The sequence below is a fragment of the Podarcis tiliguerta genome (genome assembly GCF_965153285.1).
Source record: "Podarcis tiliguerta genome assembly, chromosome: Z".
NCBI classification, from domain to species: domain Eukaryota; kingdom Metazoa; phylum Chordata; class Lepidosauria; order Squamata; family Lacertidae; genus Podarcis; species Podarcis tiliguerta.
In genome coordinates this window covers 3,402,288-3,418,396 of record NC_139553.1, presented here as the reverse complement: position 1 = coordinate 3,418,396, position 16,109 = coordinate 3,402,288, and the positions used below count along the sequence as shown (strand labels likewise).

Sequence of the window (16,109 nt, the reverse complement as noted above, 5' to 3'; positions counted from 1 at the left end):
GCCTGAAAATTTCCCAACTTGTAAGAACTTTAGAAGATTGAATAACACCCCAGATGTTTCCTTAAAAATGCAACCTTTTCAGCTTTGGATATCTTGTTCTCACGTAATTCTTTCGATAATAAAGGTTGTATACAATGCTAAATGTACGCAGAGAAGGCCCACTGAAACTGAGAGACATGACATAGGCTGTGTTCACATGGCTGTTTATTCAATTTCAATGACGTTTCTCAACTGTTCCACATTACATTTGAACTTTCACAACATGTAAAATCCACTTCCAAAACTAGTGGAATATAGTGGAACTATAATGGAATACAGTGCATGTTTAACACTCAGTTCCATATTATTTGCAAAAGGATTATTTTCTGGAATCAAATAACATGGAAACGAGCACTAAATTTGTACTAAAATCGGCTTTTGTTCCAGAAGTGGCTTTTGAGTCATGTGTAAGCTCAAGTATTAATGCAGAACTTAACAGTTAGAGAAAAGTCATGGAAATGGAATAAACTGTCATGTGAATGCAGCCTAGCTTAGGTCCATTAATTTTAATGGATCAACTCTACAAAATAGTTGTATTTTGCTACAACTCTAAGCCTGTGAGAAAGGACCATGCTGTTCTTAATTTTTGTAAAGTGCAGAGCAACTTTAGAAATTCAGTAATAAAAACCAAAACCACAATGAGCACAACTGTTATTCTATTATTACTATTAATATTATGCTCTTTGGCCACATTGAAGTCAATCTGAAAAGATAGTAATGGCAAAATTCAGTCCTACTCATTTCAGTAATACTTATTCCCAGGTGGGTGGAAAGAATTAAAGCCTAACTTTGTTTGGATCCTATCAATTACCATTATTATTATTATTATTATTATTATTATTATTACTGCCACTATCACCATCCACGAGGTTATCCCTCCATACACCATGCAGAGACAAGTATACAACTACCAGTGAGGTATAAGACTGTAACAAAAGTAGGTTGTTTTCTTTAAAAAAACCAAAAACCATTAGGAAATGTGTATCCAACGATTAATTCAAGAAACTTATTTCGGGCCAACCAGTGGAGCTAGCAGGCAACAATACAATTAAAGCTTTATCTGATTACTAATGAATATTAAAGCTCTAATGAAGATTACCCTCCAGGACCCCCCTACCACCCTGGGTATGGAATATTTTGCTTCAGTGAAATGGGTTCGATGAGTTGACATTTTGGTTCCTCCTGCCTTCCAAGATGTGTTAATGAAACTTCCATTGCCTCCTGCAAAGCAAAGTGAACATCCATCTCAAGGCTTTAAAATGTGGCCCAAGATAGCCACGAAAGGGGCTTACCTGATTCCCAGCTGTTTTCTTCTTGCTCATCTGGCTACTCCTTTGCTGAGCACTGCATGAGAAATAAAAAAAAAAAAAGGCTGAAGACGTTTTTCTTTTCTTTTCCAGTTTTGACTCTCTTGGGATGGCTCATGTGAATCCAGATTTATTGGCCTCTGCTTGAAATCCACGCTTAGCCTGAATTGCTCTCTCTGGAGGGGGAAGTTTAATTTTTATCCCCTCCTCCCAACTCCTGTGATCCTGATGAAAATACCCCCCCAACACACACATACACACTGTAGGAATTATTCCCAGGAAAGAAGTTCTCATTGCCAACAATAAGAGAACTCAGATATTGCAATGCTCTTTCTTAAGTGGGTAACTGCTACTAATTCTCAGCACACAAGGTTCTCTGCTTGTGAAATTTAGGATATAAAGTGCTGTGCAGTATTATAACTGCTATTTCATGGGACTTCTAAAAATAATAATGGAAGAAAGGATATATTTACACATCCCAGGTGTCCTGTGCAGATGAGACTGTCACTTTTTACCAAACGTGCAAAGGAGCAGAAAAAGATGGGGATTACATTGGTAAAACTACAGGCAAAATACATCACCCAGCTCACCACAAAGAACAAAACCTGGTAGAATATTGTATGGAGTTCTAGAAAAACATGAACAAGGGCTCATCCTCACTTCCTGTGCCTAGAAAGCATGGGTATGAACAGTTTTACACATGATCTGTGGTTTCTAGGCATGGATTCGAGTGGTTTTGCCTTTGTCCTGCCACTTCCCCTTGAAAAACCTGCTCTTTGATGCTAAATCAGAACAAACAGCAATTAGCAGGAAACCTGCTTGCCATTCATTCCGATTCAGCCCTAAACCATGGGTTTCCCCAGGGGAAAGCAGAAGGCAAATGGAAGTGTAGATGAGCCCAAGTCTTGTGGCACCTTAAAGTTGTTTAAGCGCTCATGGGTTAGGATCTACTTCATCAGATGCATGAAGTGTATTCCTGAGCTGATGGCAGAAAAACTTGTGGGAAATGCAATGCAGAAGATAAAAACCATAATTAAAGGTCCCTCCAGAATCTTGTTTTCTTGCAGGGCTAATTGTGCAACATGTCACTGATGCAAAAATAGTGCATTAGTAATGGATTTAGTCTGGATTGTCCACACATCCTTCTGCTTTATTAGTTCTGTCATTGTATGATTGCCATCTGTAGGGGTGGCCCTCTTGCACGACAGCAGAACGAAAGTGGGACAACACAGTCTGCCCAGAACCTTTTAGTCTTTAAGGTACCACAATATTCTTTTATCCTTTTTGCTGCAACTGATGAACACAACTGCTACTCCTCCAGGGAAAAAAAAAACCATGTCATCTCCTCATTGCTGGTACTTACTTGGCAAATCCAATAAAATCTTCATGGTTTGTGTTCATGTAGGCTAGTTCAATATCTATCAGGAGCATGACCTGGGGAGAGAAGATAAGAAAGAGAGGAATGAAAAAGGTGAACCAGTTACTTGCTGGATTACTGCAATGTGCTCCACGTGGGGCTGCCCTTGGGCCTGGTTCGGAAGCTCCAGCTGGTGCAAAGTATTGATGGGGATATTTGGCTGACAACATGTGACACCCTTGTTAGAGCATCTTCACTGACTACCCACCAAGCCAGGTTCAAGGTCCTTGTATTTACTAAAGCCCTGAACAACTTAGGTACTGGTACTTCAGGGACTGCCTGAACCCTTCTATCCCAGCTCCATCACTGAGATCATCTGCAGTAGCATTGCTGGTCGTCCCCCAGATTGGCAAGTCTCATTTGACAACAAGAAACCCAGCCTTTAGTGGCATCAGCCCAGGATTGTGGAATGCTCTGCCAATAGAGACCTAGCGGGCACCTTCTGCCTCAATTTTTAGACACTTACTGAACACCTTTCTATCCCATCAGCCCCAGGCTTTGCAGAGCACCACCGGCTATTGCTCTTCCTCACCACTCCTGCCACCTCCTTGTTTGAGAGGCGGGCAGGCAGTGACATCCTCTGGTTGTCTTTCTCAGCATCACCAGTATTAAGTGGGTGAAAAAACAGTTTGTGACACTGAAGAAGAGGAGCAGACCTGTTTGTGAGAGAGGGTGGGGGAGAGAAGGGGGCCCTTTCAAGATCTTAGCCCATGGCAGATTCCCATCTGTGCTCGAGGCTGGGTGTGTGTGTGTGTGTGTGTGTGTGAAATGAGAACCCCCTCCACACACACCTGGTCTTTGGTTCTGCTCTCTCGGTCGCGGATGTGGGTTGTAACAATTCGTTCCATTTCCTCCCGTAGGTGTGGGTATTGGCTGAGCTGCACAGGAAGAGAAGGGGGGGAAGAACATGTGCATATGGGGAAATATAGGGTGGAAAGAGGCCAGGAAATTACTGCTGCTACCACCACTGTTCAGTCCTCATCAGAAGATCTGGTAGTTGGGATGGGGTGGGAGAGGGGAGGTATAGAAAAGAAAAGTAGCGGAGAGATTTTCCAAGTTCCAGCCATGATACAACATTTGCTCTTCTTTACATCTTAGTCAGCATCTTGGTCTGGTTTGGTATGTTTGAGAGGCAGCTTTGCTGGAACTAAATCCCTCTATTCTCACCAGCAGGGAACGTTTAGCAGAACAGCCATCTGTCAATGTGTCTTCTTAGATTATTCTTTTGGCCTCCAGATCTTAATTCATTTTATTTGAGGGATGTTTGGAATCTGGGCTACATGGCCAAGATTCAACCTCCTGCAGGGGTAGCCAACATGGTGCTCTCCAGATGTAGCCAAAATGGCACCCTCCACCTCCCAACAGCCCTAACCAGCAGGGCCAATATCAGGGATGACCAGTGTTTCAGTCCAACAACATCCAGAGGTTACCACATTGGTTACCCCTGCCCTACTGTGTAAAGCACATAGTAGATTCTCTGCGGAAACTAAGTATGAAGATACAAAATCTTAAGAAACGGCATCTGATGCTTGACCTCATCTCAGGATGCTACAAGCAGTGGTTGGTACAATTTAGTCAGTACAGTAATCATTAACCTGGACCACTCAGTTAATTCCTAAATTAAAGGCACCAGGATTGAAGACTACCTGGAAGTTATACACTATTGACCTGTAGCTGTCTATACCAACAATCCTTAACCCAGAATCTTCCAGATGTTTGGACTTCAGATGTGCTGGCTGGGACTAATGGGAATTGTAGCCCAGTACATCTGGACAGCAGTAGCATTCCGTTCAACAGCCCCAGTTCTGCTGGGACACCCATGGAATTAGTAAAGCCACCACAAGAGACGGAGGCATGGACATGTAGCCTGCATCTCGAAATAAGTTTATTCTGCTCTCTCTTTCCGTTGTCCTTCTCCAACCCTGATAAGCAGTGGTGTTTTGGTGTGCAGTCCTGCACGAGTCACCTGACTTGCACAGAATGTGGCATCAAAAGACATCATCTCAGTTTTCATCTCGGGAATGCTGGAAGATATGCAGTAGGTTGGTGCAAGCTGTTTTACACTCTGATTGTAAGTGTAAGGAGAGGAATGGCTAGTTGTGATTGCCAGTGGTGAGATACAGGCATTATGCACGTGCTGAAAACACTCTCCCTTATCATTACTAAAGCCTAGCACTGGAAATAGTTTTTGCATAGTTCTTTTGGAGACAGAGACCTAAAGAGTTGCACCTGATATTAATGTCTGGGTAGATTCTTGGAGAGGGAAACAGCATCTAAGCTGCTAAAATCATAAGAAATACTTTTGCTCACAATAAGGCCCGAAGCACCTCTGCACATGTCAAAACATGGATATTTATACCAAGGGTAATATAAGATGTGTAGTGTATCAGAAGAATTTTTCCATTTTGACAGGTATTTCTTTAAAAGACATTTTATAGCCCCTCTTGTTTTAGTTTAATGATTAATAATTTAAATAATTCGTGAGCTTAATTAGGATTAATAAGGACTGTGTTTTGCCATATGCATCTTTTCAAACTGCAAACTGCTTTGAAATTTTGGAACACAGGATAGACTATAAATACAGTATGTAGAAACATGCTATGTCACTTTGGCTGAAATTAAAATAGCAGATATGCCTCCTTGACAATGGTAACTGTGAAGTTGAAATTAGGAGTGGCAATTATAGCTAATTTTGCGTGGCCTGGTACATAGCAAAAATGGATGCATTGAGAATACTGGGTATCAGAAGGCTGAACAGCATGGGCTAATATTGCTTCTCTGTACTGAAGCATTTTGGTCTTCTTTACAAGTTGTGTTACTGTTTTCTGTGAAACAATAAAATCTAGACTCATTGGAAAGAATTTGGTTACATTGTTAAGCAATCCGTATTTTTGGTTCCAGAAGCACGTTGTATTACATTGCAAATATAAAGGCAAATACTAAGGAAAGAAATTATGAACCGAACATCTCATTGCTTACTTAAATTTAAGCTGATAGGCAAGATTATAATAGAACATGAAATGGTTACGGTCCTGTGCACACTTACCTGGAAGTAAGCCCCATTGAAAAGAATGAGATATGTAAATGATATGTTTAAAGTAGACGAGAAAAAAGGATTTAGTACAGAATTTGAAAAGGAATTATTGGGAAACAATGAGAAGTTATTATCTAGAATGTATAAACTGTTGCTAGAATGGCACACAAAACACGAAGAAATAAAATAGGTAATGATAAAATGGGCACAAGATATTGGGCATAATATCCAACTTCTGTTTTGGGGGAAATTATGGAAGGAAGATCTAAAATTCACAGCATGCTGTTCATTGAATGAAAACTGTATGAAAATGCTTTTATAGGTGGTATTTAACACCAGTAAAATTAGCTAAAATGTATAGAATGTATGTTGGAAATGTAAAGAAAAAGAAGGCACGTTCTACATATGTGGTGCAAGATAACTAAAGCATTCTGGGAAATGATATATAATGAATTGAAGAAATAACTTTTGTGGAAAAAACAGAGGCTTTTTTGTTAGGCATTTTAGGTACAGAGATTCTGACAACAGTAGCAAGAATATTACTGGCCCAGAGTTGGAAAGAAGATAAGCTTCCAACCAGAGAAGAATGGCTAATGAAGATGATGGACTATGCTGAAATGGTAAAATTGACGGGGAGAATGAGAGACCAGGATGAGAAGAAGTTTAAGAAAAAATGGGAAAAATACATAATTTATTTAAGAGAACACTGTAAACAACTAAAAACTTTGCCAGGATTAGAGTAATACTTGTAATGTACGAAACACAACAGAAAAAGGTAATAATATTGTTAACAAATTAGATAAAAAATGGATAAGCTGAAAGAAAAAGGGATTGACATTGAAAACCAGAGAAGGGCAGGGGAAGTCCGGGGATTCTGAGAATCCTAAATGTGAAGGCGAACGATATGTTTAAATTGAAATATGTTCCGTAAAACTCAATAAAACATATTTATAAAAAAGAAAAATGAGACTTCTGAGAAAATGTGCATAGGAAGCTGTAAAGCAGTCAGACAAGGACTGGACAGCGTATATAAAGCATATTCCATTGTGAATCTTCTAACTGAAGTCATTTTTAAGGGCAGCCACAACTGCAACATTTGACATTACCAAGACTGGATTGTCTGAATATTTAGCTGCTTATTGCTTTAGATCAGGAAAGGGCAAGCTGCAGCCCTCCATAAGAGCATAAGAGCCTGCTGGATCACGACAATGGCCCACCCAGTCCAGCATCCTGTCCTCAAGGGGCCAACCAGATGCCTCTGGGAAACCTACATGGAAGATTCAAACACAAGAGCGCTCCAACTTTGTTGAATATCCATGAGTTCCAGTGTTATGAGAGTGGGAGAAAATCATTTCTCCTTGCACTTTCTTCATGCTATGCATAATGAACTTCTGTCATGTCACTTCTTACTTGCAGTCTCTCTAAACTAAAAATCTCATAATGCTTCAACCTTTCTTTATAGGAGAGTCATCCATCCCCCTTTATCGTTGCCGTTTTCCGAACCTTCTCCAACTCTACAATCTCCTTTTTGAGGTGAGGCAACCAGAAATGCACACAGTAACAACTCTAGGTGTTGCTGTGCTTTTATCATCCCTTTTGACTGACCACGTTGACTAGGGCTGATGGGAATAGGGTGTCCCCAAACCTGCTTCAGACAGAGGGAGAAACATCCTTACTTCTTGCTGGTTAAGACAGAAGGCACCGTGCCAGAAAAAAACCCCAGGAAATTGGAAAATCTTTCTCAGCTTTTTTGTTGTTGGAAAAATAGAAAAGCAATAACCATCTTGGTGACACAAAACAAACTACCCCAATCTGTGAAATGCTCTCAGTTTATTCAAAACTTTTGACTATTTGATAAAATTTTCAAACAAAGCAGAAGGAAAGGAAAACTGTCATAGCCATGTTCACCAGAACTCATGCGGGGGAAACACCACACCTAGCGCATGCATGGGGTCAAGCGATGCAGGGGAAGAGCAGGCCACAGGCACACCACGGGACACCAAGCCCACAAGGGATCATGCGTCAGGATGCAAAGGGGCAAGGTGGGGAGGCAGTAGCACGACGAAGCACCCAGAAATGCCATGATCCTGAACAGGAGAGCAGGTGAAACCTAAGAAAGGGGGCTGGCTTGGAAATTGGTTCTCAAATATTTGCCAAGTGCGCATTTCCTTCTCCTGGACTTTCAGCATCGTGTCCTTTATTCCAGAACGTGACAGCTGCATCTACAGGTGTCTCCCTAACTTAGGAACTTGCTTCCACGCTATGGAACTCGCAGTGGACAACCTCAGACCACATCTCCAATCAAGTCTCTGCTTCTTCCTCTCACCTCCCTCTGCCCTCGCTTCTTCCTCTACTGTTCTGACGGCTGCCTCGCTCAGGTCCTAGCTGCCATGTTTCTTACAAAGCTACATATGGGCTGGTACAACCTGCTGAAATGGTTATCCTAGGCCTGGCCTAGAGCTAGTAATTACTACTTTGCAAGTGGAAGGTTGGTGGCCACCTTCTGGGGCAGAGCCCCTGCACTTTTAACAGCAGCCTGGCTCAACACAGAAAATAAACAGGTGAAAAGCACTATAGCTCATTGGTATAACATTTGTTCGGCCTGCTGACAGCTCCAGTTTCAACCCTTGATGTCTTCAGGTAGGCCTGGCAGGGCCAGACTAGGGATGAGTGAATCTGCTAATTTCAGCTTCTCATTTTCCCAATTCTCCACATTTTCACATTGTCATTGTCCACCCAGTGACGGCTGTGGCCAGGATTCCTGCAATTCAGGGGGTTAGACCAGATGACCCTAACTCTATTCCAACTATGATTCTATGATACACATTAGTTTATATATAAAAAATAAAGTCTGTGTGAGAATTCATAACTATTATAGTGCAAATGTCTCCTAATGTGTACATTTGTGTAAGCATTATTGTACACTACTTTAGCTAGGGGCTCATTTATCCACACACATCCTTCCTCCAGCTTTCCAGGCACAGTCCATGTTTTAAAGCTTCATGTCTGAAAGCTTTGTTGCCCTGGAGCTTTCAACACGAAAACCTGCTCTTTAGCACCAAACTGGAGCAATCCATGGAAAACCCAAATGGCTGTTTGTTGTGCTTCAGCTTTAAAGAGCACTCAGACACAGTGTTTTGAAGTGCAGAGTTGTGCCTGGAAAGAGTGGGGCAAAAGTAAGTGTGGATCACACCTATTGTATTGATTTTTATGCATGTTTATTTACCTTACTATATGCACTTTTTGCATCTTACTAGGTGGATAACTTCATTGCATTTCAGCTCACACAATGTTCTGTAAAGTGTGAAATACCGTATTTTTTGCTCTATAAGACACACCAGACCACAAGACGCACCTAATTTTTGGAGGAGGAAAACAAGAAAAAAAAAATATTCTGAATCTCGGAAGCCAGAACAGCAAGAGGGATTGCTGCGCCGTGAAAGCAGCAATCCCTCTTGCTGTTCTGGCTTCTGGGATAGCTGCGCAGCCTGCATTCGCTCCATAAGATGCACACACATTTCCCCTTACTTTTTAGGAGGTGAAAAGTGAGTCTTATAGAGCAAAAAATACGGTAGGTAATTTTGCCCATCAATGCAAATTGTGTCAAACTCCTGCCCCATGTCTTTGCTGGACTAAGACATTTTGCCGCCTGAAAGAAGGAACAAGATCGCGCGCATTCCCTGGTACAGAAGCTGCCCAGGCAGCTGAATCTCACTTAAACACAGGCTCTGGGCCACCATTATCCACCGTTCCTGGGGGCAAAAGGCCAGTTTGGAGTGAGGGTTTGCAGACCAGGCTACGTGGCAGGCGCAGCCCTGCCCTTTAACATCCTGGTCCCCTCACCCTGCCTGATGGAAGGGCTGGTGGCCCTTGCTTGAAAAGATTCCTGTCTTAAACCTGAATTTCCCATCTTTCTATCTCCCTGTCGGAAAAGTGGCAGCTGCTTGATTTCTCAGGGTCAGGCTCTCAAGAAAAGGCAGAGGAACAGAGCCGTTAAAAAAAAGGGGGGGTGGCCTATTGAGGTGATGTAACAACAGCAGCGTGTTCAGGCTGTGAAGAGTCTTGTCATGTGTAAAATGAAATGTCAGAGCCAGGCCTGCTAGGCCTAACCGAAGGAATCATTTGTTTCCCTACACTTTCACCTCTTCCTCCAGCTTTTCGTTCTTTTTTCAGCACCAGCTAAGTTTTTCCATCTTTTCTTGTGGCTCAGTTATATGCACCCACACATCCATCCACACCCACACAGCCTGCTCAGAAAAACAGATGGATTCATTTCCCGTGCAATTTGCAACGATTAGTAACGATCTTTCGCTGATGGACGGGGATGGGGTTTTATAACTCAGGTCTGCCTTTCCTTGCGGCTTATATCAAGTCACACTGGGGGTGAGATGGAATATTCAGAACAGAAATTCACTCATGGAACCAGGAAGGTCCGGTGAGCACACACACACACACACAAACAAACAAACAAGCAAACTCACCTAACATGTAGGCCTCAAGACACCTAGATTAGCATTTCTCTTAGAACTCCAAAGAAATTCCCTGAGCAGAGGCTTGTGTAAGACTAATAGCCAGCATTACAAAAGGCATGTCTTGTATTCATAGCTGATTCAGAGGGAAGGATTCCACCTACTGAAGCAGAAACACCAACTCTTCTAGCAGTTCCCCCTTCCCACTCAATCCAGGTCTAGGACCAGGACCTTCTGGGTTCTGGGATTTGAGTTTTCAAGATATATCTGCTAAGCATGTGACACTGTCTGTGACAGTGAGGGCAAGAGAGGTGGACCTGACTCCTCTACCAGCAATTAAGAGGAAAGAGCCCAAAGTGGAGCATTGCCTTATTCAGTGGGAGAAAACAAGTCACAAAGAGAGGGGGAGCTGCAGGGCAAGAATTCAAGTGCTGAAGGAAAGTGGGGTATAAAACGTCTCTTGAAAAGAGGTGCAGGAACTAAGAAAATGTTGCTTGATTGTCTTGGCACACTCTTCTCCCAAGCTGTCACTTCAGAGAAGAGATTTTGCTCAGGAGCACAGCACAGAAGGAAAGGGTTAAATCTCCCTTTCCCACCCATTTGATGCAACCCCAGTAATTTTCAGGGTGCTATTTGCATTTTTTTAAAAAAATAATAATACATGCACGTTAAAGATTCATTTAACGTCGCCTCTTATGTAGCCCTGACATTTTCGCAATTGACTGTTATGGTGCAAGCCACACATCCAGTCAGAAGTAAGTCCCACTGAATTCAATGGGACTTAACCCCAGGATAATGGAGTATAGGATTGCAGCCTTAAATTGCTTTTGCATTTCTCATTTTGGACTGCTGTGTGCAGGCATTCTTCCTACGTCTACTCTCAAACCTGGGAATATCTCTTTGAGATTGCCGGATCCAGTCCTGGAATACAGGAGAGAAACGGAGTGGTTTTTAGTACAGCACTTGCAACTTTACCTGAGCAGGGAGAGTGAATTGTTAGGACTCTAAACCAGCTGTAATCAATGAATGTATTAACTAAAGGGCAAGCTGGCCTCTTTAAAGAGGTGTGTGGTGCCCCCTGATGGAGTCCACAGGTTCAGGAAAACAGCACTGATCTGGCAGATGTGAGATGGCATCGTCTGGAAGAGATCTGGAATATCAATCCCAATTTATTTATTTATTTGGTTGTTGTTTTTTTAAATATCCACAATCTCTTTCTCTGCTTCCTTGTTCTCAAAAGTTCGGCTTTCCAGATGGGGAAAAGCAAATAAAACAGGTTTTCAACATGCAAATCAGGGACAGTTTGAAATTGGGGCCGGGGTGTGTGTGTGTGTGTGTGTGTGTGTGTTGCAACAAGACTATTCTGAAACAAAGGGAGAGTAAAACAAGAAAGGGCTTGCAAATAAGCAATCACCCTTTTTATCCAGCTGACTTCTGAATTCCTATCTTAAGAAATTTATAGCAGTTGGCTCTGAGTGGTGGCAGACACAATATTACATTGTAAGTGGGTCGTTTATTAATTTGGGCCCCTCTTCCCCCTAAAGAGCTTGAGAACAACACTACCATCACCAACACCACTTTAACGTCTGAAAGAGCAAGATGGTTAATTTGCTTAATTATACCATCTGGAATTACGTAACAAGGCAAAAGGGGATTCATCTGGTCTTGCATACTGTCCTCAAAGTGGCCAACCAGATGCCTGAATGGGAAACCTGCAAACAAGACCCAAACCCAAGAACCCTCTCTCATCCCGTGGTTTCCTGTAACCGTTGAGGCAAAGCATAGCCACCGTGGTTAGTAGCCATTTGTAAATGAATGCATTACTAGGCACTTAGGAAGCAGGTAGATGGCTGTGTCATGGTAGATGTTATGGTGTTGATTGGGCCAGTTTGCAATCACAAACACTGCTTGGGGTTACTTATTATTGGCTGTGCAAATGGCTTGTTCACAGTTCCTTCACTCATATAACCAAGAATGAGGTTGAATCAGGTCTTCACTGAGAGGCTGTTATCCCTTTTACTGGAAACAGTAGGGTATAAACCTTGTATGCTAATTGCTCCAGCTCCCATCAACTCCAGCCAGTAGGGCCAATGGTCAGAGATGGTGGGAGCTGTAGTCCAGCAACATCTGGAAGGCACCAGGTTATCTAACCTTGTTCCAGATACTGGACAGATATAAAGCAATGAGATTGTACCCTTCTGTGGCCCAGTGGCATTCCAGACTTTGTACGAAGCCAATTGGCATGGTCATACTGTAGGATTTGCCACCACCTGCAAATCCTCGTTATCAATATTACTTTAATTCTGTTCTGTGATTTTTAGTGATACGATTTATTTATTCTTACGTAAACTGCTTTGAGGTCGCTTGGTGATGAAAAGCTTCACATCAACACACTAAATAATAATAAAAAACCAACAACTGTTTTAAAGAACTCAATGCCTATTGCCTACTAACAAACCAAGAGCCAAACTCTGGCACACGTCCCTAATTTTCCTCTTTTTGCTGGCAGGGATCGCTGCGCTCGGTGTACCAAGAAATTAGCTCCTGTGTCTCTGTCCCTGGATGGATGGGTATGCCTGGGTGCAAAGTGGCATTGTGCCAAGGTTCCCTCTCTTTGGGGGCGTACGGGTTCTTTACCTTTTCGCTACACTTTCTGATGGTGGACGTGAGCTCACTCACTACCATGTCCACACACTTCAGACATGGCTCATTCAGTTTCTGCACCTGCTTTTTCACTATGGCTTCAAAAGCGAGGTCAGGCGTGAAGAGACCCGTTCTGCGTGGCGAAAGGAGCAGGGAAGGAGAGAAGCAACAACAAGAAGAAGAAAGGAGTGCGAAGCAGACGGAGGAGGAAAGAAAGAGATCAGACAGAGGGGAGGGAGGAGAAGAAAGGAAGAAAGAGAAAGAGAAAGGGAGAAGAGAAAAACACAAGGCAAAAATGAGATTTTGGTTCACTCCACAGGCCAGGGGTAGCCAATGTGGTGCCATCCAGGTGTTGCTGGACTCCCAGCTCCCACCACCCCTGACCCTTGGTCAAGCTGGCTGGAGCTGAAGGGTGCTAAAGTCCAGCAGCATCTGGAAGGAACAAGGTTGTTTACCTCCGCCTTAGGCAAATGTAACCCAAGTGAGCGTCACTAAAGGACCCAAAGTGCTGCCAAGCATCAGGTGGATTCTACAGGAGGAAGAAAAGATGGAATGAAAAACTGCAAGCCAGGGTGTGGCCAGTGAAATGGACAGATGGGTAAATGCAGGGAACCCTTCCTCTCCAACCCTACCACTCTCTCTGACTCCTGAAAAAATGAAGCCTTCATCTCCCTATTGAGAGTCTCACTGGGGCCTCGGGTCATCTCTCATCCACCCTCAAGGTTGCTTTCTATGTGGACACCTAAAAAGCACAAACATGCAGCTTAAGGTCCTTGAAGAAGTAACCCTGAAAACGCTAACACGTGTGTCAGAGGGAAGACCTACAGCAGCGGTGGAGAACCTGCAGCCTGCCAGATGTTGCTGGACTACAACGTGCATAATCCCTGACCACTGGCCATGCCAGCTGAGGCTGATAGGAATCAAGATTCAATACATGGGGCATCACAGACTCCCTGGCTCTGATCTACAGGCTCTCTTCTGCAGCTGTTACTATGTGTGACTTTTCTCTTGAAAATGAGCATGTTAAAATTTACCCGTGTATGTTGGCACATAACATGTGTATGCACTCTGCTAGACTTTTTAAAACTCAGAATCATGTATAGTATTCTGTAACCTGCATAATAAAGCTTCTGTACTATAAAGCTGGATTCTGCGTAAATCAGGTGCCAACTGTTTCCCCCTCCCTGTGTGCTTTCATAAGGGAACAGCTGCCAAACAGCTACAAGGGTGTTTCTTACCTTTTGAGTCTGAGTATAAAAATATTGGTGTCAGGAGACAAGGCATGTAGTCAGGTGCTAATGCCACCAGCTTTGGCCTCACTTTAGAATATACTGTTAATTGTCTTACTGCATGCTTACTTTTGATATATTTCAAATGAATTGCTATTTGATGACTTGCTAGCATTATGTTGTAGTGATATCCTTTTCGTTGGTTATTGTACTACTGTACAATCTTGAATTCCTGGCTGCATCTGCAAAACCTACCAGTGGCCAATTAAGCACAGTTCCCTCCCCTCAAAAAACACCCCAATGTAAATTTGCATGTGCTACTTTCTGTTTATAGATAACATGCGTAGAGGCCGGTGACCAAGATGATAAAAGGTCTGGGAACTCAACCTTATGAGGAACAGTTTGGGGAGCTGGGTATGTATTGCTTAGATGAGAGGTGATATGATAGTCATCTTCAAATACCTTAAGGGCTTCCACATGAAAGATGAAGCAAGCTTGTTTTCTCCTGCTCCATAGGGTAGGACCCGAACCAGTGAATTTAAAAAACAAGAAATGAGGTTCCGACTAATCCAAAGAATGGACTGCATTAGAAGATGGTGGACTTTCCTTTACTGGAGGCTATTGAGAAGAGGCTGGATGGTCACCTGCCAGGAAACCTTTAGCTGCGATTCCTGCATTGCAAGGAATCAGACTAGAAAACCCTTAGGGTCCCTTCCAATGCTACAGATCTATGATTCTATTATTCTAAGTTGGTCAACTGCCTGCCCTGCACAGAACTGCCCCTGAAGGAGCAGGTACACAGCTGAAGAATGTTTCTGGGACCAACATTGTCCTAGAGGCCCGCATAACCTGAGTGGCTAGAAGTGCTTTTTCCCAGCTGCAGTTAGGATGGCAGTTCTGACAGGTGAGGAGGGATGAAATGGAAAAGGGAATGGCTGGCTGTCTCCCTGAACAACAGCACCTTATGCTGCACCATTTTGGTACAGTTTCCACTTGTACAGGGTATTACTTGGCTAAACAACGCTCTGTCCTCTCTCTCTCATTCTCTCTCTCTCTCTCACACACACACAGCGCCAAGGGCCTCAGTCACAGGCGAATTCAAACTGCAAGTGTTGATTCTGTAGGAACCATTGATAACAATCTCTATCTGTCTGCATTCTTTCCAACGTTTCCATTCTTACTTGCTTCCTAATTGCTTAGAACAATTGTGGGGAACCTTCAGCCCTCCAGATATTATTTGACTACAACTCCCATCAGCCCAATCAAGCATTGCCAATGACTAGGGATGGTGGGAATTGTATTTCAGCAACACTTGGAGGGCCAAAGGATCCTCACACTTCTGGATACCCAGTCCTCACTAGAAAGAAGGAAACTGTTCTTCATGACCGTTTTAGAAAGGGTTTCACTACAGATACAGATTTGCTCTTGTTGGGGGAGGGCGAGAGAAATAAGATAAAGAGGAAAGAATGTGAATAGCACAAACAAACAGAAAAGGAGATTTGTAGAAAAGCAGGGAATGGTGATTAACCAATGGGAAAATTAACAGAGAAGGTACAAGTGGAGTGGGCAGGGGCATGAAAAATTGGCCCTTCCAATCCAGTTATTCAGATGACACTGCATACTTGGCAGCCTACCGGCTTGTGTTTAATCAGGCACTAATGGCAAGATTTCTGGGTGCTCCCCACAGCCACAGACCCCCCCAACACCCCCATAAGGAGAGCAGGGTAAAAAAACAAAAGTCCTCCCAGCATTCTAGAACTTCAAGGAACCTATGACAGATGCGCTCACTTTTGTTTGCTCCCAATCTGAGCCCAAGAATGATGACAACCGGTCACTGTGGCCTCTTGCCAAAGCACCAGGCATCTCCTCATTTGCCTGGACTCAGTCTTTGCCACAAATAACATTCTAGAATACTCCATCTTTCACCCTGCCCAGTTACCTGTTCCCAAATGGCCACCAGTTCGTCCAACA

The 16,109-nt window shown here is 43.1% G+C and overlaps 1 protein-coding gene across 16 annotated transcripts in view; it reads right to left on the bottom strand.

The window, feature by feature from the left end:
• DNM1 (dynamin 1) overlaps positions 1-16,109 on the bottom strand; it is a 129,662-nt gene that overhangs the window by 59,197 nt on the left and 54,356 nt on the right. For 12 of the 16 annotated variants that reach the window (XR_014507080.1, XR_014507081.1, XR_014507082.1 and 9 more), the window contains exons 11-13: positions 3,555-3,641; positions 2,710-2,780; positions 1,332-1,383 (exon numbers count right to left, since the gene is read on the bottom strand). Coding sequence is in view for 12 of the 16 variants with exons in the window: in XM_083422975.1 (XP_083279101.1) it covers positions 1,332-1,383; positions 2,710-2,780; positions 3,555-3,641 (210 nt within the window). In the remaining 4 variants the exon portion in view is untranslated. Of the gene's footprint in view, positions 1-1,331; positions 1,384-2,709; positions 2,781-3,554; positions 3,642-12,903; positions 13,043-16,109 lie in introns of all 16 variants that reach the window. The other 4 variants (XM_083422969.1, XM_083422970.1, XM_083422968.1 and 1 more) reach the window with 1 other exon arrangement.